At 42.9% G+C, this 22,594-nt stretch overlaps 1 protein-coding gene across 1 annotated transcript; it reads right to left on the bottom strand.

Moving 5' to 3' along the window:
* Positions 1-8,259: 8,259 nt before the first annotated feature.
* cacng7b (calcium channel, voltage-dependent, gamma subunit 7b) lies at positions 8,260-14,417 on the bottom strand (the record flags this gene model as incomplete). Its single annotated transcript, XM_080038787.1, has 5 exons — positions 8,260-8,724; positions 9,489-9,634; positions 12,182-12,322; positions 13,289-13,375; positions 14,222-14,417. The coding sequence occupies 5 exons, from the start codon at positions 14,415-14,417 to the stop codon at positions 8,260-8,262; spliced, it is 1,035 nt and encodes a 344-aa protein (XP_079894913.1).
* Between the last annotated feature and the right edge of the window lie 8,177 nt (positions 14,418-22,594).

Genomic DNA, 22,594 nt, shown 5'->3' with positions numbered 1-22,594 from the left:
AGTTAGACATTTTGGTTTGAACTGTGGTATTTTACTAATCAAGGCCTGTTTTGGGACCCTGGGATCCTTTTTTAATTGAGAAATCTTTGTCTGTTCCTCTCACACAATGCTGTGTTTCCTCCTGAGCCCACGACTGAACAGAGGAGGGAACATTGTGAAGCCTTACTGTAGACCGTCAAGAAAATTGCAGCAGAGGCATTGATCCTCCGAACAATAGCTACATGACAGATGTGATGATCGTTGCAGAATTGTTCCTCCTCAGAGAGAGACAAATGAAAAAGAGATGAACGGACCTGACCACCAAATGGAGCAGAAACTAGTGGAAAACATGCAGAAGTTACAGACCTTATGTCTGATTGTTCTGGACCGCTCTGCGCTTTAGACGATTATGATTTGGCCGGCGCTAAAATAACAACTACAGCCTGTGTGGGCCACGCAACAGTATTGACTGCAATGAGTCACCTTACAGCGTAAAAATGCAGATCTTAGCGCTGGCTGAGAGGTTTTGAAAGTAATCCAAAAGACAATGATCAAGGCCTCACACATAGTACAGACAGTGTTTACCAGGTGGGAGGAGGAGGTACTGAGAGGGCGTGACCAAAAGGTGCTGTGGCCAAGCACACCTCAATGACAGCTTCAATGATCACTGATGGAGAGGTGAGCGGTCCATGGCAGCACCATGATGCAAAAAACTTCCTTGTCACTGTTTGGAAAAGGTTTGATCACTGCAAAATAATCAACCATACTTGTCCTTTAAGATGCAACAAAGTGAAAGTGTTAAACTTTAATGAAGTCATAATCCTGCAGTTATTTAGCAAACTAGAGTTTAAATCGTTTCAGTGATCTACATGGTTTTACGAATTAAATCATTGTTCAATTAAGGTTCTTGTTCAAAAATGTAAAAACTCATTGCATTCCATCACAATGAATCAAACTTGAACTACTATTGTACTATCAATCACCACACAAATATGTAAACCACTTGATATAGACGTGAAAGGGGTATTATTTGTGGCAGGTGAAATGAGAGCTAAAAAGGAGAAGGTGCTGATGGACACTTTTAAAAGGCCACAGCGCTCCGAGATGCAGCTCCTTAATCAAAAAGCTCAGCACAGAGGAGAAAACCTTGACAGAAAGTGATCACATTTGGTTATTCCACAGAAGACGATAGAAACCCCCAGAGAAAACACTCAGAGACGTTCCTCTCATGGGCTGCAGCCCCATGCAGCGAAGACAGCTAGAGGAACTCACTATACCTTGATTTTGGATTGTGCACGGCAGCTCCTGAATGCTGCAGTGCACACTCCTAGAGCAATTCAAGACATTTCAGTCCACCTTTTGCCCAGATGTTATCCGAGCTTTGGTGCTGATGATGAATGATTGATTGATAGGGCGCCAGATGTTTGGTGCCCTTTACCTCTGAATCTGTCAGAACACCGAGCACAGGTTGGGCTAGTGAGAGGAGACGGTGGGCCGAGGGGAAAATGAATCTCATAACGCTTCAGATAACATGACGTGGCCCAGGTCCAACAAGAAGCTAGAAGATACTGGCCCTGCATTGTGAGCTGATCCAGCAGCAGCAGCTGGGCACACCACTGATTAGACACATACAGGCAGAAAGCTATACGGCCCGAGAGCATACAAAGCTCAAGAATAGTGATGCGGACTGCGGTGCATTCATTAATAGAGTGGCCTAAGCTACACACATCTTCACTCTGCCTGCATAGGCTATACACAGTGGAAAATGGACGCCTAGCATCAAGCGGCCGGCACAGAGAGAACTCAGCGGTCTGGGACGCAAAGCACACGTTAGGGAAAACACGTCCACAGAATGAGGTCCAGATGGGATGAGTGGCCGTGCATTTCAGCACTATACAACACACCACACATTTTAGCCCAACAACTCCGGTGCGGATGCAGCGAGAAAACGAGCTATTATAAGGGTTTAATTTGCATATTATACGTCGCTAATTATAGGCCCCGTTGAAATGGGTGGGGGAAAATATCATTCAGCATTGAATCGCAGTGCAATAGTCTTAGGAGTTCTATCTTTTATTTATTTTATTCGTTTTCCAGTAAATTCCGTAGCCTAGTCTGCACTGTCAGTTAGTGGGCTAAGTTGCAGGCAATGAGAAACAAATCAATGTGGCTGGTAAATTACAACAGTGATCCGTTAAGCTGCAAAATAATCATAAATAATAAAAAAAATAGACAACAGTGTAATTTATAATCATGCAAAGAAGCTCGTGGAGGACTTACCTGCAGGCTTTTCTATTTCAGAGATTCGCAGCGCGTCGCACTCCCAGAGAGAAGGAGATGGAGGGAAAAAGGGGAGATAGGGGGTGGACGGTGAATGGGCTGAATAACGGGTCGATCGAGGCGAAAAATAAATAAATAAATAAATATAACTACAGAGGGATAATTGGTGCCGATGTCAATAATAAGCAGGCGAGGGTCTGGATTCTCAATTGCTGATACAAATTAAAATCATCGTCCAGTGATGGAAACGTCTTGAACGTGCATTTAAAAAAGGGGCTAATACAAAACACGTCACTGAATACGGATTTGTCTACAGAGAGAGGATGTGGCCGCTGCTTGTGTGTACTGTGGGAGAATGCGTCTCCCCCCTCCCCTCAGGTTGGACGCGCGCTCGCCTGCCTGCTTGTCTGCTTCTCCTCGATCTATTTCTCCCACACGGAGCCCGACGCAAGCAACTTGTCGCATCCCACCAAAACTCCTCAATGATGCGAGCGATGCACGGATAATGTTTGAAGATAAGACACGAGATAAAATATGCTGCAATAGCCTATGTTGTGCCACAAGATCACAGCGATATAGTTTAACCCCCACACCATTTCTCTCTCTCTCTCTCTCTCTCTCTCTCTCTCTCTCTCTCTCTCCCTCTCTCATATTGAGGGAATTGGTCTGGATGTGCTTATTGGAGCGTGTGCCGCGCGCGCAGTGCTGTGCTCTTGTAAGTAGCCTATTAGCCATGACCAGGTTATGTGCGTGCGTGTGAATGTATGTGAATATGTGTGTGTGTGTGTGTGTGTGTGTGTGTGTGTGTGTGTGTGTGTGTGTGTGTGTGTGTGTGTGTGTGTGTGTTATTGATGTCGATATCTTTTTTTTGTTGTTGCTGGGAAGCCACTCGATGGAGCGCCAATGGAACAATTTTCCTATATGGTAGTGGCGGTGATGATGATGAGGGTCGCCCTGGTAGTTCTGGGAAATGCAGCACGAGCGCAGCCCTGCAGAAAGAGAGAGAGAGAGAGAGAGAGAGAGAGAGAGAGAGAGAGAGAGAGAGAGAGAGAGAGAGAGAGAGAGAGAGAGAGCGAGCGAGCGAGAGAGAGAGAGAGAGAGAGAGAGAGAGAGAGAGAGAGAGAGAGTATCTATGGAGAAGGTAAACTCAGCTGGGACTGTTTAATAATTGTGATAATTGACTGCCATTGTCATAATTATATTTGTGCAGTGACTTCAGTGATGGGGGATGTCGCTCTTTGTTTTAATTCAGACTGAATTATGTAATTCACAGATCTATAAAAATGGACCTGAGCTGCCAGTGGCACACATCAGTTAGAGGATTCACAAAACTGAGCAGACAATGACCTTCAATAGCTTTAAAATGGCTTTGCTGCCCAGTTCACCCCTTTTTCTCCCTCTCCCTCTGTCTCTCTCTATCTCTCTCTCTCTCGCTCACATACACAGAGAGGGGCGAGGGAGAGCTGGAGAGAGCTAATACAGAGTGACAGGTCTTTCATGTAGTAATGGTGATGGTGAAAAGAGAGATCCACTCAACCCACACACGCACGCACGCACAAGCATCATACACAGACAGATGACAGAAAGAGAGAGACACACACACACACACACACACACACACACACACACACACACACACACACACACACACACACTCTCTCTCTCTCTCTCTCTCTCTTTTTATCTCTCTCTCTCTCTCTCTCTCGCACCCAGTAAAAGTCTTATTATTACAGAAAAGTGGCCACAACAACCACAAGTCCCCATTTAATCTCAATTGTTTACACAGGCTTCATTCATCAGGAGACAGCTTTCTCTTTCCTCTCTCACACACTGACACACACATACCCACGCAAGCACACACACACACACACACACACACACACACACACACACACACACACACACACACACACACACACACACACACACACACAAATATCTCATTCCTGGAAGTCAGACAGCAGAGTGCTCATGCTTTTTAGTTTTATTGACCTGTGGATGTTTGATGTTTGCCTTCCTAATGTAACACCTCTCATTCTCACGCTCTGTCTTTTAAACACACCGCCGCACACACACACACACACACACACACACACACACACACACACACACACACACACACACACACACACACACACACACACACAAACACATTATTATTTACTATGAAAATCTTTGGCATCTTGTGCTCAAATTGAGTCCTGGATTACATTTCAGAAAGCAATTATAGTTTTGTAATAGATTTGTGTTATGCAAAAGTTTAATTGCACATTGTTTTATCCTCTATTTTAATTGTTACATGTTTATTGAGGCTCCACGTACATATCATCTTCATGGCTTTTACTTCATTCTAATGTATTCTTGACCTTGACCAAAAACAGAAGATATTAATGTGACACAGGCCAGATTCTGGAGACAACAGTTTACCTTAGGTATGCTTAACTTCCCTTTCCTTCGTATAACAATTTAATCTTACATTTATATGCTATTTTTTCAGGCTGGTTATGATATACAGTAACTAACCTTCATGCATACACCATATTCTGATAAACGCAGTCACACACACATATGCCTACACATACATACACAACACTGATCAATTGTTGCCCTGAGGCTGTGCTGGCTTGCCGTGACTGAGGAGGGAGCCTGGTTAACACCCAGTGGTTCACCGCAGTGCAGTGTGCATTCACTTACAACGGTTCCCTCCATCACGGAGACCAGCCGGCAAAAAACACTCCTTATGCATGCTGCCATAAGTGAGCACTCGTGTAAAATCTACATCAAAATTAGGCCTTATTTTCAACTATATCTGTATAATGCAATCCCAATATATAGCAAAGCTGACAAACTGAATAGAAAAAGATAGGCTACTTAACCATTCAACTACACAAGGTGTATAGATGCAAATCCCGAGGCAGATCATCAGAGCACAAGGTGTGAAATGAACCCATGTCAAAAGTTTTATTGATGTTGAGAGGAAAGTGAGTGACATACGTCGACACTTTCAAGAACAGTGGTCTTATCACATAAGCTATTGAATTATATAACTCAAGAGTATACAGCATCAGTTCCATTGAAGCATTGAAAAGCATTTGTTTTACTTTCTTTTTCTTTTTCATTTATTTTTTTATTTTTTACAAATATGGTCATGTGCAATAAGTCTAGGCTTTATGCAGAAGCAAGCATAGCAACCCTTTTATGTAATTGGTGTAGAGGCAAAAGGAAACAATAGCTGGGGGTAGAGAGGGAAAAACAAAGAGGTACAGCCATGAAAAATGAAAGAATTGCCGCAGTTTACGAGGCAACCGATTGATTATCGAACGGTTCTAAAAAATTAAAAATGGAAAAATAATTATGCAAGTGAAGAAATGGAAGGAGCGAGTCTAGGCTGGCCACAGTCACAGTGGTCACGATGGGGTCAGTTAGTCGTCTAAAGAAAAATACTTTGATCTTCTGCAACAGCTTCTGCAGAGGTGCCCTTGAGCAAGGCACCTCCCCCAAAACTTTAACAGCAGAGCCAACTACAGCAGAAGGCTGTGGATACAACCAGCTTTCACCTCATGTCAATTTGTGCTACTGCATGAAGAAAAAGCAGGGCAGCGTTGAATCACCACATGCTTGCTCAACAAAATCCTGCTTTAAAGGCAAAAAAACACGATGATATCTGCATAATTTTTCCCTCAGTGTGTTTCCCTCTCTCGTCAGCATCACAGTGATAATGAAAACCAGCCATTACACAATAACACAGTGGTTTAATTCTCAATACAGAGATATATCCTAACGGTGTATCCCTATGCATGATGTGCCTTAAAAACAATAGAAACTATTCTGAAATATGACTGTTTTTTTTCATTTACAGGTCCTGCTTGGCTTAATTAAGGATAGGTTCATACTCAACATTGCTATTCTGGATCGTTGAGATACCTCATTTTATCTAACAGCAGTGTGATAATAGCATTTAGGTTCTTAGAGTATCTGGAAATATATTTTACGTGCTACAAAAAACATACAATGAAAGAACCCTGTGTGGTTAAGGTGTTGGGCAAAGTTTGGCTTCAACATCTTACCATGTCCGATGCAGCCTGCTACACTGTGATGGTGGAGGAAGTGCTACTACTGTCTCTGACCCATATGACACCTGCTGTAACAAGGTAACATTTGATCAGAGGGAATCATTTTTCATCTTTAAGACATTTACAGTATCCAACATTTTCTGTGCACACCAATGGACAGAAATAGTGAATACATTTAGAAATGCAGTGGTAAGCTTTTAAATCATCAGCACTATATTGATCATTAATTCAGTGTTGGTCATTTTCCAAGTAAAAATTCCAGACACTTCTCACATGTAAGGCTTTGTTGCCCTTCTTTGTCATATATAACACAACTTGTTGAATAAAACAAACCAATAGATACATCTCCTTGATCCGTGGAACATTATTATAGAGATGTTTCACATTTTTTTTTATAATAGCAACCAATAATAATACAAAATTAAAAAAACATAATTTGTAGCCCTACACAACAGTGCACAGTCTCACAAACCTTCCAGATACTCTAGAAGCCTTTGGTGTGAAACACGAAGGAATCAGAAAAAAAAGCAGAGGTCTGTGCTTCGTCAATTGTCATGTTATGTCAAAAACACAGGACCTGCATTTCACAAACAGTGGTATTCACCTTTGAGCAGTAAGTGCAAATGTAATACATTGTTAATACTTTCATCTCATAGGTTCCACAGATATATAAACAGCATGAAAGCTTTTAAAAAACACCTCTAACCAGTCATTAAAGCATATAAGCATATATCTTGTATACATGTACACTTCAAAATTGCATGTCCCATTGCTCCTGACATTCACCATAACTCCACCTTTTGGACGAACACCAGCTTTAGATCAGATCATCTGTGCTGCACCGTCCACTGGCACAGTGCAGATCAGTGTGGTAGGAAGAGGGAGTGCACTGCGCCCCAGAGGCTGATCCAGGGTCAGTAAAGAACAGTGGCCAGTAGAGGGCATCATATCCCCATATCAGTCTACCGCGTCCTCCTTCAAGCTAGTGTGTGCTGCATCCAGAGGGTGTTGTAGGTTGTAGTCCGCCTGTTGCAGCTTCTTCATCTTTAGCAGAATGAGTCAGACATTTTCTTGGTGTGACTTCATTCATAATTTACAACAGCTATCGGAAGTCTTCATGTGCCATTTTATGTACAAGAAGTTAGGCATGTGTACCTTAAACAAATATGTTAAACATAAAAGTCGATTTCTCCTAATGATATTTCAGAACATCATCCACTTCTGTCCGTGTTTTTTTTTACATTAACAACAACAGTCACATACAGTGTTCTCACTTCAGAATTGCCCTATTGCTAACTTATAATTATCAATAAATAATATTAATAGTCCTACTTTGACATTGTGAGTTATGAAACAGTATTGATGATGTAAGAACTTCAGAGAAGACAGGAATATATGTAAGCACATTTACCTTCTGGTAAAAAGGAACATATACCATGTATCCGCATGAATCAAGAATGTATAAAACTATGTGCAGTCTTTGTGATCAGTGTTTTGCATTGTACATTTCCAAGTGCATACAAATTTCCTGCAGCACTGCAGTATCTTCGTATTATACCGCAGCACCCCTCTCTCCCTGCCTCACTCTCCCTCCCCTGTATATCCATTGACACTCAAACTAACCTTTAAAGTCACCATGACAAACTTATTTCACCTTTTCCTGTTTTTATTTTTCTCTGTCCATCAACTCCGTCCTAAAACTATCAAAATTCTCTGTAATATTTTTTCAGAAACATCCTCTGTCGTTTGGTGGTTCCAGAGCTACATTTCTTTTTTAAATGTTTGATCACCTAGCCATCCGCTTCATCTCACACGATCTGTTCTCCAAGGTCAGCTGTAACTCTCGTACGTCATCTAAATGTGCAGTATGCATGATTATGAGGAGTCAGTTGTGTCTCCTTCCTTTTCCCCCGATGCTTCCTTCTTCCTAACAGGGAGAGGCGCTCATGTGCATGTGTGTGTGATAGTGAGGGGGTGGTACAGCCGGCGGAGGCATGGCCATGGGAAGAGCCTGGCCCTGGGGGTGTGAGGAGTGCTGCCTGGGCAGGGTGCGCGTGGTGGGGTAGCCGGCCGACTGCTGGGGCATTTGGTAGCTCCCCGCCGAAGAAGACCCAGAAGGTGGGCTGCCCTGGCCCACGCCGCCGCCCGTTTGGAGGTTGCTTTTGGGCTGGGCCGGTGGGGCCTGGTTGAGCTGGATGGAGATGTCGCTGGAGGCTTCGGAGGCTCTGCGGCCTCTCTTGGGAGGAGGCCAGGAGGACTCTGGGTGGAGGAACTGGCCGCTGTAGTCACTGCTCTCGGACAGGCGGGGGCGGTAGAGTGCAGGGTGGGGGCGGTACATCTCCTCCTCGGCGTAGCGCTTCATGAACAGATAGACTGACATCACGCCGGCCCCCTGAGACAGCCAGTAGAGAGAGGAGAGAAAGCAGGAAGAGAGAGAGAGTGGAATGAGATGAATGAAAGATAAGATGCGACATAGAGAGAGGGAGAGAGGGACTTGAGTTACGTAAATAAATTGAGTTCAAAGACAATTACATTGTGGTACCCTGGAACATTTGATTGAAAGCGACTGATAGGCAAGCAGTGTTAAAAGGAATGAAAAAGATGGAGAGTATGTGCTTTGATTACTAAGGGTTAAGGCAGACGAGGGTTGCTTTTCAGTTCTTTTGAGCTAAACAAAAACACATCGGAAGGGAAAGAAAGGCAAAATAGGGAGATGAAAGGGAGGATAGCGGAGGATGGAGGAGGTTAGTTAACATTGAACTGGACAGTGTGCCACATTAGGAGCACTGCTGCTGCTGATGGGAAAGAGGCAGAAGGACCTGGGGGGGGGACTAAAACAAATCTCCACAATGCATGCATGGATGCATACATTACACACACACACACACACACACACACACACACACACACACACACACACACACACACCCTACACAGTTCTGCGACTTAAGCATTGCTACCTCACATTACCTGCACTATAATAATCAGGAATATTTGTACGAAACCTCATTCTATTAGTCCATGCTATAATGAAAATATATTCTGCCTTCATGTGAACGGACATACATTCTCTCTGACTCTCTTCCACATATTTTTTTTTATCACTAACAGACACACACACACACACATACACCCACACAGCGCTCTCACACTGACCTCTTTGAGTAAGAAGGAAGAGGCAGCGAAGGCGAAGGACCAGCCGTAGTGGTAGTTGAAGAACTGCTCGGGCTCCCTGGGACGGTTCATCACCTCGTCATTAATACTGGAGATGTAGAGCACCAGGCCCACCACCAGACTGAGGCCTGCACGCAGCACATTCACAGTGACAGCGAGTCAGACAGAGCAAGAGAAAGTCCAATACAAGAGAGAGCGAGGAGGTCATTATATAGTAATCCAGGCCGGCTGGACCAGCATGGCGAGGTTTTTAAGAGACAGGACGATAGAGATAGCAAGAGAGAGCGATGGGATGTGGAGTGACCAAGCAGTTAGCCTAAAAAGAATACTTACATTAATAAAGAAAATGGAGGGAGAGAGTGTTTGTGTATTTGTCACAATAATTTACCCAATTTACCTGTTGTTGTTTACCATGTCCTTTTCTGTGTGTGTTTGTGTGAGGCGGGAAGGACCCGGCTGTAGTGTTTTGGCCTCAACCCCCTGCAGCTACTCTGTCTCCTACAAAAGAGCATTTTTATATGAAAAATGTGTATGTTCAGTGTCTATTGTTGTTCAAATGTAGGATGTGTTAACCACTAACATCCTTACACTTTGCGGGTTTACAGATTTAGGCACATTAGTTAATGTAGGAATATAATGTAGTTTATTGTAATTAAAAGGGAAAGTTATCCTGTCTCGTGCTTCAAATCACGGTTACTTTATCAATAATTAACCAAGACCACACTCTTTCACTTACCTTAAGTGCTTCAAATCAAAAAGACAACCGTCAACATGAAATCATTTTGATGTTGTGTGGGTAAATTCTTTGAAGAAAAGAGTTTAACACCCGCATGCCGACGTCAAATCACAAATCAATTTGTCATTTCTATTACGGTCAGATTATAATCTTGTCAAAAAAAGATAATTCAAATGTTTTCTGATTATGGTCATCATTAACACATTTTACTACTAAAATACATTTGCCATTGTACATTAGTATATAAATGTCTTAGTGCTGCATGTACTGAAAACGTCCCTGGGTCATCCTTTGGAAAAGTAAAATAGGCTTTCATAACTTAAAATATGACCCTTTTTCATCCACAAACATCACATACAACATTACCCCCCCACCCCCCCTTCCTCGAAGAAGATCCACATGCTCTTTACCCTGCCTGCCTAAGAAATGTTAAATTCATGAGATACAGCATATGGCCAACATCGAGGAATCAATATTCAGAGAAAGCTGCATGCTGTAAAGCAGCAAAAATGAGTATTTTTAGCTTTCACTGCAACATTCAAATGCACCACAGGGTTGTCAAGCATTTATGTCCTTGACATAAACCTTGGAGCCGAAGAGGTCGTGTTGTCGATTTTAAAATTGAAAAGGATGGAAAATGCATAAACCATGCTGCTGTCAATCATGCGGTGAAGGTACATCTTCTTCTAAATAAGTAACACAGGAACACTGAGGGATACAGCAAAGAGCAGATGGAGGAAGAGAAAGTGTGGAGAGTGTGTGGACAAAAGACTGAGAACGCATAGAGATAAATGAACATATAAGCACAATGTTTTTGGTTTGTTTGAGAGATAAACAAAATGTCACAGAGACAGAACAACAACAACCCTAGAACCATGCTCAGACCGCTGAGGCTCCATGCTGTATTTTGTGCTTCTGCTTTGAATTCTGTCAAATTACCTAGAACATGATCAACCCAAACTACAACATTTACCAGACCACCATGTCAGTGAGGCCAGGGTTGTGGGATACAATTATTCTCAGCAAACACCACCACATCCACAAGGACTCAAAATACTGAGAGAATACACGCTGAATGAAGGAGTGAGCAGCAAGTAGCGAGAGGAAAGAGAGCGAATCAGAGGGGGAGGAAGGGAAAAAGCAAATAAAGGAGGGGAAGCTGTGTGTGTAGAGAGAGAGAGAGAGAGAGAGAGAGAGAGAGAGAGAAGCTTGGTGCAGCAGAATATCTATCCTCTGAAATGCAATTTGATACACTTTCCCCTCGTTATCACCCTATTATCAAAATAACTCATAAAGTAAAACACTGCAATACTTCCAGCACCGGCTATAAGCATTACATAACGCTCCCATTACATAAGACTGATTATTCTGCTACACCCTTTATTATCGGCAAGTTGGAGCTGTCACTGCAGACTCTGTTCGATGCTCCTTCTCAAACGTGTGAGCTCACACACACACACACACACACACACACACACACACACACACACACACACACACACACACACACACACACACACACACAGGCCAATGAATGGGAGCATTACAGCCACCTGCTGGTCAAGAAGGTTAACTACACCAATGCAGAAAATCAAGCTGGAAAACCCTGCTCATGACACTCTCTAGGAATATTGTAGTGGAATATTCCTAAATTCATACTATTGCCTTTTGCGTATCCAATGAATGCACATAAAAGACTCACATATAGCCTGTTTAATTCTGAAAGATGTAATGTCTTAAGGGCAGTAAAACTCCCGCCTCTTGCTCCTGAACACCTTGTCACCTTTAGCTATACAGCAGCCAGAACACCTGCGCCGTGCACTAAGAATAGAGTATGTGATAGAGTATATGAGTGTGTCCCATGTGTGACACAACAGGACACACCAGGCGGCTGTGATGGATCACAGAGTGACAGCTGTACATGAGTAATGGCTCCCACCTGAGAGGATGAAGAAGATGCCGGACACAAAGGCCAGGATGGTGCGCTGGGGCCGGATGTGTCCGATGTTGCTGATGACGAAGGCCGTGAAGACGAAGAGCAGAGACACCATGGGAAAGGGCGTGGCCGTCCGCACCATCTCTGTGGGGAGGAGAGGACATAGGGTTAAACACAGCTCATGGGAGGAGTCTTCCATTAAACTGCCGGGAAAGGTGAGAGGTTCCGGTATTCGAAGTCTTGGTTAATACAATCAAATGCAGTTAAATCTAAAATATAGAGTGTGCTCAGTTATGTGAAATTGCCTGGTTGTGACATCCAACACTACAACAGGAAGTTGTAATCTACCGTCTGTGGTAAAGCATCTAATTTGAACATTTAACTGTAGGAAGCAGAGTTATGACGTGCAAAGCTGCTACCAGGTTAGAACAATAGATAGCTGCATGGTTGTAAGACGGTGAAATTCACAGGGGAATATCACTGAATTTCGGCACCTCAGTTATAATTTCATCAGCATGCATAGTATTGAATGTTCAGAACTGTTCTGAATGTGAAAAACAGTAAGTCATGTATTGTTGATGAAGTAATGACAAGTCTTGATGTTTAAACATTTTGGACACCTTTTGGACATTTTAAAATTTCTGAATTTAAAGTGGGAAAATTGTCTCCATAATGCAATAATACCAGTTTGGAATATATTTTTGTCAATATATGTGTTATCGCTGTTTATCCATGCAGCAATCACTTATACAGTGTGCACAGTTCATAGCACGGGTCTCTCAGTCACTCCGCTTTGCAGTAATCAGCAGAGAAACGTTTCTAGTATCCCACAACCCTTTATCCAATTAGAAGAAAGAACACCACAAAGGGACGGAAGAGTGACAGAGAGCTGAATGTTTACCAGGCTACAATGGCTTTTGGTTATAAACTTTTGATAAATTAATGAATTATCAAAACACTTGGAGATGAATTTCCTGTAGTAGTTGCAGCTCTACGATGTTCAGAATGCAGTACCTACAACCCACCAGCAGGGGGACTCTGCAGTTGACTCAAAGCAGCAGACTCACACCCTGCAGATAATGTGATGTTATATATGTTATATTTACTCACTGAGGATGTTTGCAGTGTTTTCGGTGGTGATCTCTATGTCAGGTTCAGTGAAGTACTCTGACGCAACACATCTCCCGTTTTCCGCTCCTGATAGGAAACACACACACACACGCACACACACACACACACACACACACACACACACACACACACACACACACACACACACACACACACACACACACACACACACACACACACACGCACACACAGAAAGAGAAGGAAAATGTTGGCGTTTGCTTTTAGGATCAAAGTCACTGATGCATGAAGTACCACGACCAAAAAAAACTAACACGAGTGGGTCTCTGCAGTCCTGCTCCCAGGTAACGATCATGTTTTGTGACAGCTATGATTTAGGGGCCAGAAGCTGACTTTCTCTCTTTTTTTTCTCTCTCACTGGGCTGCTTTATCTGTGTGTGTGTGTGTGTGTGTGTGTGTCTCAGTATGTCTGTGTGTCTCAGTATGTGCACGTGGATCTGTCATTCCTATAGTCACAGTCCAATGTGTATGTGAACATTCGAGATGGTGTGTCGTTTAGAGCTGCAACGATTAATCGATGAATCGATGATTAATCGATTATTAAAATAATCGCCAACTATTTTGAAAATCGATTAATCGTTTCGAGTAATTTTTGAATAAAACATTTCCAAATTCTATGATTTCAGCTTCTCAAATGTGAATATTTTCTGGTTTCTTTAATCCTATTATGACAGTAAACTGAAATATCTGTGTGTTTTGGACATAACAAAACATTTGAGGGTGTCAACATGGGCTTTGGAAAATTTATCAACATTTTTCACCATTTTGACATTTTACGGACCAAAACACTAATCGATTAATAATCGATTAATCGAGAAAATAATCGACAGATTAATCGATTATCAAAATAATCGTTAGTTGCAGCCCTAGTGTCGTTGTCATGTGTCTTCCTACCAGCCACGAAGCAAACTCTCCAGAGGCCCGAGTGCAGCGCCATCTTCACCTCCATGCTCTGGTTGTGCTGCAGGATGATGCCCTCCACCATGATCAGCCAGTAGTCGGTGGACACGGCCACCCCCACCAGCAGCAGCCCGCAGGCTCCAAACACCGTGGACAGGATGGTTAGCGCTCGGCTGCTACAAGAACTCATCTGAATTGGCACAGCATGGGAGAGGGAAGGGTGTGTTGGCAGAGAAGGGAGGTACCACAAGTTAAGACAGAGCAGAGACCAAAATGTAGCATAGGTACATTTGGGACGGGGTCAGGGAGGGAGGTCATCGGGAAACGGGGAAAAAAGCTGTGACGGACATGTGACGCGCACACTTGCAAAACAGCTACCGGCCATCTTCTCTGTCTCGCCTTGTTATTGCTAAAAGAAGAGTAAGTGACAAATCCGGTGGCAGAACCAATCCCTTTAAAGGTCAGAGTGGAGCCAACACACAGCAGATGATGACTTCACGGTGAGCAGTTCACCAAGAAGTTAGGCAAGGACTTTTAAAAAAAGAGAGAGTGGGAGAGAGAGATAGCAAAACACACACACACACACACACACACACACACACACACACACACACAGATCAAGAAAGGGTGGAAGGGTCCTGTGTGACTCACACATGGTCTTTCTGTGACTTAGTTCTGGTTGACTGGGAACGACTTCTCTGCGACTCCTCTGAGAACAATGTCTGTATGCATTCAGTGAGTTTGCAAGCACGAGTGTGTGTGTGATTGTTCAGCCACTAGCCCCTGCTTAATTGGACTGCTGCTCAGGATCATCAGCGTTGACAAGTAATGGAGAACAATTACATATGGAGATATGCTGACACGTCATTTCACCACACATCAACCTTTTAGCTTCACCATATTTTCAGTATTTTCAGACCTTGAGCATGATGGTCATTTTTTCCATATATGGTATACAATTAGGTTTTAACTAATTAGCTTTTCTAACTTATCCGTATTTACACACTGCTGTGTATATCGTGTTGTATGTCACAGACTGGGCAGGCCATTATGTATACTAAAGTCACTGAAAATGAAATGCGACACCTTAATAATGGGTTGAAAGATCCTAATTATGGCCATGAAGGAATGTGCCTGCTCTGCTACAATGTGTTAATACACACTTCCACTAAGACTAAGTCCTCGGCCATTCAAAACTACAACGGCCCAGTGTGTAGCGGAAAAACCTCTTTCCAACAAAATTTCACACACTAAGAATGCACTGTGGACAAGAGGCAGAATAGAGCTTTGAAACCAAAGTCTGTCCCCAACTGTCACTTGTGTAAGTAATTTATATTTTTTTATATCTTTTCACCTCTCACTTGTCCATTCTGTTTTTTACAGTAGCAGACAGGAGTGAGAACAGGCATGATCTTCTGCTGATGCAATACAGCTGCTTCAAGATTTGAAAGTATGTGTGGATGTGTGTGTGTGTGTGTGTGTGTGTGTGTGTGTGTGTGTGTGTGTGTGTGTGTGTGTGTGTGTGTGCGCGTGCATCTTTGTGTGTTTGAGCTTTTCCTCCGCATATCACTGTTTTGCTGAGCTGTTATTGGCATACTCATGGCCTGCCTGTTTCACTGTCATTGATAAAACGTTCATAGTGCCGTGGACCACCTGATTCTTCTTGTAATTTTTCTCATATAATTCTCTGTAAATCGCCTCTCTCACCAACACATTTTGAACCACAGCTTTCTGCCCATCTCGCCCTCAGCCTCACAAACGCCAAACTTCTGTACATGTCCACTGTCTTGTGGGTTGAACAATTTTCATGAAAATGTGCAGTAAAATCATGTTTAACTTGAGAAATGTACAGTATTTAACACTAACCATTAATCAGGCACTTAAAGTAAGAGGTCTTTGACGACACCGAATGAAATCATGAGAACCACTCTATTATGCTTGTGGTCTTTCTTTGTGTAACACACCATTGAGTCTATGACGAGCAGGGACATAATAGATACAGCAATTCCAGTGGGGCGTAAACTCTTTAAGATTAAGCTTGGCCTCATCTTATCTGGACAGCCATTGAGAGAGACATGACCACTAGTATACAGTTTCTATACAGCAGCGACAAAGAATAGAGCTTCTTTTAGTGAACGAAAGCGTTTGTGTAAGAGCAGAGCTGGCTATCTGGAGAGGGTACACACATCCTCTGAGAAAAAGGCCAAGTCTTGGGCAAGTTAAGGCTGAAAGAGGCGTATGAAACACAGGGGGGGATCCTAAACGGACAGAAAGATGTGAGGGGAGATGGTCAATTGGACAAAAAGGACAGATGAACTAAGTCAAATTTGAGTGGTCAAAAGACAACGTTAGTGGATCGATAAATGGCGGGATACAACCCACCCCTACATTTGAAACTGCACAGGCACAAGTAGTGAGGACTTGTGTGAAGTTTCACACCTGTTTGTAACTGCTATGTCTCTAATTCTCGATTGGATTTGTCTTCTTCAATCAGAGGTTATTATGAATGCTGCCGGTGCGGGTAAGAGTTTGAGCCAGTGCGATTGAGAGAGTTTGAGGTATAGTCTCTGTGAAAGTCAAAAAACAACTCTCTGAAATGACAGAAGGCTCATAAGGGTGTGTATAAAGACAGATAGGACTGCTGGCTCCATTGTGAACAATGACGTGCCAAAATGGTCAGGAAAGAAGAAGGGAGTGTGAATCAATTGGAGTTGCAGCACAGCAGAAATGATTGGATATCATAGGCTGTTTGGATGTGTCTTGAGTGGTTCGTCCAGACTTGTTCAGCACCACGGACAGCTCCTTCATCTCTCTCATGGACTAACCATCAAACAGAAAACACCAAGCCTGCTGGTTTATAATGGATACTTCACCACCTGCGTATTTGGCACAAATCATCCCTCCTCCCCCCCAAAAATCAAATAAAAATAAAGAAATCCTCTATAAAGTGCTGTAGGAGAAATAGCCATTGAAGACTTGGGATTGAGATTGAGCAAAGAAACTGGGTTCTGGGATTGGATTTGAGATAACAATCCCATTTTAGCGCTCACCGAGACAGGCCCCTCAGCTCCCTAACCCAGAAAGTAATGAGCCAATTGAATTGGTTAGATAGGAGCCACAAGGGGGACAAAAGGTTTAATTCGCTCTAATCTGTCACAATCTACAGGCTGACATCACCTCTGTGCCTCGCAGGAAAGAAAGACACCAAGAGAAAGAGGGAGTGATGGGTAAGAGGGGAGGATGTGCTGAAAAAAAGAAATATCTAAGATAAGACAGCAGCAGGGACAAAACCTATGTTTGGAGAGAGTCTTTCAGGCAAGGACAGCACGAGTGAGTGTATGTAGCAGATGTAGGTTAACACAGGGAAAGACCTTGGCCCAAAAAATGGAAGGAGTACCCATCATGGACGCGCATGCCACGGGGATGCGCCTAGATACACCTGTGCTAAACTAACCAACCTTGACCGCGTAGCGTCCGAGAAAATCAGCGAGGAGAGGACGATGAAATCACCCAGTGGAAAATAAATGACTTCATAACGACTGCACTTAAATATCGTGACTCAATGGGTGGATTTTTTTTTGTTGTTGCCTATAATCTCTCAAAGCATTTCAGCTGCGCATGCAGCCACACTCTGGTCAAACTCGCACCATTTTCACGGAGCCGAGTGTATAGTTACAGTAGGTTTCTACAACCCCATTATATTTTTGTTTGTTTTTTTATGAACTACATGTATGTTAAACGAGGGGTTTGTATCTTTGCACAGGACTGACTGATGTGCGCATGAGGACTGTACCGCTCTCCACTGTCACACATACTCACACGCGGAGTTTGGAGATGATAAACAGAACAGTGAACATGTGAGCGACCCGCACAGAAAAAAAATTGCAATCAAATGGAAAATAAATACATAAATAAACGAACAGCATACTGACGACTCTCCTCTCAGGTATCGTTTGACTGATCGTTCTCAAACGAAAGACGAGCGGCTGTCTTTCTTTACGCTAACACGACATGAGGACGCCGTATATGAATGCTGCTCTTTTCGCAGTTGTCACCACACACATAGGCACACATTTTTTTAAATGAATGAGTTCGATTGAAAAGGCGTCACCGTCACAATCACTGACCAAAGAACAACACAACTGCATTGCATTTAAAAAGGCGGAAAGTACTCACCCTGCCACGAGAGTCGTGCGCGCACGTCAGTAGCCAAGAAAGCTCACAGCGGGGAGGCTCGGAGGATTTTGCTCTCTCGCTCGCTCTCTCTCTCTCTCTCTCTCTCTCTCTCTCTCTCTCTCTCTCTCTCTCTCTCTTTCTCTGTGTTTTTTCTCTCTTAAGCCCCCTTACCCATCTTCTAAATCCCACACTCGTTCTCTCACTCAGTCGGTCCCAAGCACTGCGGTGGATTGGTTCGGTGAGCTACTTTGGCTACAGACATAGCGGGAGCAGGATGGAGAAATGTTGGGGAGAGAGAGAGGAAGAGAGAGAAAGAGAGAGAGAGAGAGAGAGAGAGAGAGAGAGAGAGAGAGAGGAGAGAGAGAGAGATATGGAGAGGAGTTTGTGTGTGTGTGTGTGTGGGGGGGGGGGGGGGGGGGGGGGGGGCTATGTTGAACTACTATTTAATAAATATATCTTATCCCGTTTTAAAATATTTGTTTTCTGAGTTTTCTTTCGTAACTATGCAGACGTTGTAGTAATTTAGTGTAGGTTTTATAGAGTTGTTTTGTTCATTTATATTTTCCTTTCCTTGTCTCTTTTCTTGCACCTTTTAACTCTGAACTTATATATTGGCTACACTGTCCTTATTTCTTATCACTTCAATTCAATGCGAAATAAGGCAAGAGAGGTGGAAAGACAAGCAGGCTTATAGATGAGGCGATGAGTTTAATTCGAAGTATGGAGGGGATTCAAGTTACACAGGATTACAATAAAAGGTCAAAAATGTGAGTAGAAAACACAGTAGATCACCTGTCCTCTACCAGCTGTAGTTCACACTTCGATTTAACCCCACATTATGTGTGCAAATGGCTATCAGTAAAATAGCACACTTTTTTCTATCTTTCTTTTTCTCTTTCTTCCTTACTCTCTTCATCCCTCTCCTCCTCTTCCTCTTGCCCCCTCCTCTGTCTCCTGTGGTCCATGTCCCTTGCTCTATTTTTAGCCGACTGGTGGAGGGATCCTTTATTTTTAGTAACGATATCAATAGTCTACAGCACACATACTCTCTCTCGTGACCTCGGGGCATGAGAGCGAGAGAGACAAAGATATATATATATATATGAGAGAGAGAGAGAGAGAGAGAGAGAGAGAGAGAGAGAGAGAGAGAGAGAGAGAGAGAGAGAGAGAGAGAGAGGATAGAGAGGGAGGGAGGAAGAGGAGGCAGTGGTGAAGAAGAGGGATGATATCATGTCACAGTGAGTGATGGACTGCACACACTACTCGCTGGAGATTCAGTTACATGAAGGCAGATAATGCAAAGTTTGAGTAAAGGTTGTGGAAAGGTGTTTTTAAAACCAGGACACTCAGGTGTGCATCATGTAAAAAAAAAGTAACAAACTAAATAGGATTGATCTATTCTGAAAAGTAGCCTCACATGGTTTATTTGAGTGTGAAACTGAATAGGCTTTATCTATTCTGACATTTAAATGTGAAATGCATCCCATCGGACAGTCCTCACTACTGCATTATGGGTCAGAAACACATCACCAGGCTGTTAAAGAGCCTATCAAATGATACGAGCAGGAATTATGTCATCACGGGAATCAATGTGAAACTCGTCAATACGTAAAAGTCGCATTTCCTGACATGATGAGGGTGCATTATTTTAGATGAATATAGCAACAATGAACATCAGGCCCTTTTCTTTTTTTTATCTTCAAAACTGGGATGCAATGTTTGGAATATACAGTATGTAATTATAGCAGTTGAAGCAGTATATAGCTGCAGTTGAAAATGCAACCCCTTCATCACTGTATCACATGGAAACACGAGAGTGTAACATGAAACGATGCAGTAGAGTAGAGCATTTACACAGGGAAGAAGAAGAAGAAGAAGAAGAAGAAGAAGAAGAAGAAGAAGAAGAAGAAGAAGAAGAAGAAGAAGAAGAAGAAGAAGAAGAAGATAAACTAAGTGCAGATAGAGAGGAGGAAAGGGAGGCAGAGAGGGAGATGGGAAGTTGATGAGATTTTAATGTGAAGGTCAACTTGTTAAAAGTGAGATCTCTGTGGGGATATTAGTCCCACCATGATGCTGGAGTGGGTTGGAGGAGAGGGAGGGAGGGGAGGAGAGGGAGGGAGGGTAGGGGAGGGCCAGGCTGAAGGAGGGGGAGGGGGGGGTGGAGAGTGCGAGGTTTGCTTCAGAAGAGGAGGAGGGGGTAAAGTGAGATGCCTGAGAGGTGGTTTTGCTGGTTCGACAACTACAGTACCACAGTAAAAAGAGGGGTCAGCATCTTCTCTGTGTGTGTGTGTGTGTGTGTGTGTGTGTGTGTGTGTGTGTGTGTGTGTGTGTGTGTGTGTGTGTGTGTGTGTGAGCGCACATGCTTGAGATTGCACTTTTTAGCGTGAGTACGTGTGAAAGTGAGGGCGAAGGGAGTGAGCGTGACAGAGAGGCGTGAAGACAAAGCGAGAGAGGTTGTGTGCATGTTTGTTTCTCGGCGGCTTCACACAAAGTCACAGAATGAAACAAACACTTTGACGTTTCTCATTTCATTGAATTTTTTTCAGTCAAGTTTATTTTATTTAGATTTCCCCCCAAGCGCATAAAAAACAGGACTTCACTCAACTAACATATACATAAATACATAAGTCACCTATTGAATTATCATTTTATTGACTTTATTATGTATCGTATTGAAGTACTTGTGTGTTGTCACAGATGACTCCCACTCAAACTGAGCTAAAGTGAGCTAATCTGACCTTTAGCAGCTGGCCACTATTTAAGGGACGCACACAGATGCACCTTAAGCTACTGTGTTTGATTTGGCTCCTCCGGATGAGCCATGGTTGTAATTATTGTCGTGCTGACACAGAATGGAGTAAGCAAAAGAGAGAAAACAAATCCTCATCAAGATGCTTTAAAGGGAATAAAAACAGATTTGTGCAGCTGGTTGGGTGAGATAAGGGCTCCAAAATGGGATTTTTAAACTGGATGTTCGCTGCTTTTATTTTTCCATGTATTGAACAGTCCCAGTGAGCATCACTTTTAATTGCGCTCTAATCAATGCTGTGAGTACATCATTACACATCTAAAAAGGCTTCAAGGTATACACCACACGAACACGAAGCACCTGTGCAACCCTGTTTGAAATGGAGAAAATATCATTCATAAGAGGCATATTTTTTCTAGGACTTGAGTGCAGTTGTAGCATTTAGCCTACATGAAGGAGCGCTGATATTGTTTGTTGCGATGTGAAAAGGCGTAAAAACATAGCTAGTCCAAGAAAAGAAAATGAGGAAAAGATCATCACGTGCACACATTTTTTTTAAATGGTGCTGTCCAAACAGTGGAAGTGATGTGAGGGCTTCCTCTCTGTGATAACAGAGCCAGGCAGAGCGGGCGTGAGCTGGGGGGCAGCACTGTAGCCCACATTAACCATCACATTAACTCTGCTCGATGCGTTGTTTCAGAGTCTCCCTGTAGGTCAGCGGGGGTCACTGTGGTGTGACGTTAATCTGAGAGGTCGGGCCAGGCTGGCTGAACCTGACTGAGCTTTCTACAGGATCCCAGTCTAATACATAAAGGCTAGTCGCTCACGTGTTTCGTCATAGTCAAAGTGTCAACACTCACACACAAATATAGAGAGAGAGAGATAATAAGAGATACACATTATAGGCGCTTCTGATGCTGAATTACTGTCCTGTGTATAAACGCAGTGTTGTACTTGGAATGAACCTGCCTAGAGATTTTTTGTTTGTTTGTCGTGTGTGAACTGCAAAATGAATCATGGTTGACTTGTTTTGTCCATTATGTGGCCTCTACAGCTGTATGACAGAAACCTGTGGCTGTTTTTTTATTTCTTTATTTGTATACGGCCTCTCACAAAATAACATGATTCTAATCAGAGTAATGGAAAAGGTTTTAAATAAATAAGTTATACAGGTATAATTGATTTGAATAACCTACACTATATATAAAAAAAGTGAGCAATTCAGTCTAGAAACACAGCATGCAAAGAGATTCATTTACCAGGATCCAACTACATAACTCTTATATGACATTAAAGGATATCTTACAACAACAAAAAACTTTAAGTTGGAAATCTACGGTATAATACTGGCTTTGTTTGCACTGCTGCAACATATTCAGTGACTATCAAGGTAAAATGCATACATCAGATAAGAGTGCATGAATAAAAATGTGTGTTAGCAT

This window comes from Ammodytes marinus (genome assembly GCF_949987685.1).
Source record: "Ammodytes marinus genome assembly, chromosome: 13".
NCBI classification, from domain to species: domain Eukaryota; kingdom Metazoa; phylum Chordata; class Actinopteri; order Uranoscopiformes; family Ammodytidae; genus Ammodytes; species Ammodytes marinus.
This window is presented reverse-complemented; position numbering and strand designations above follow the sequence as displayed.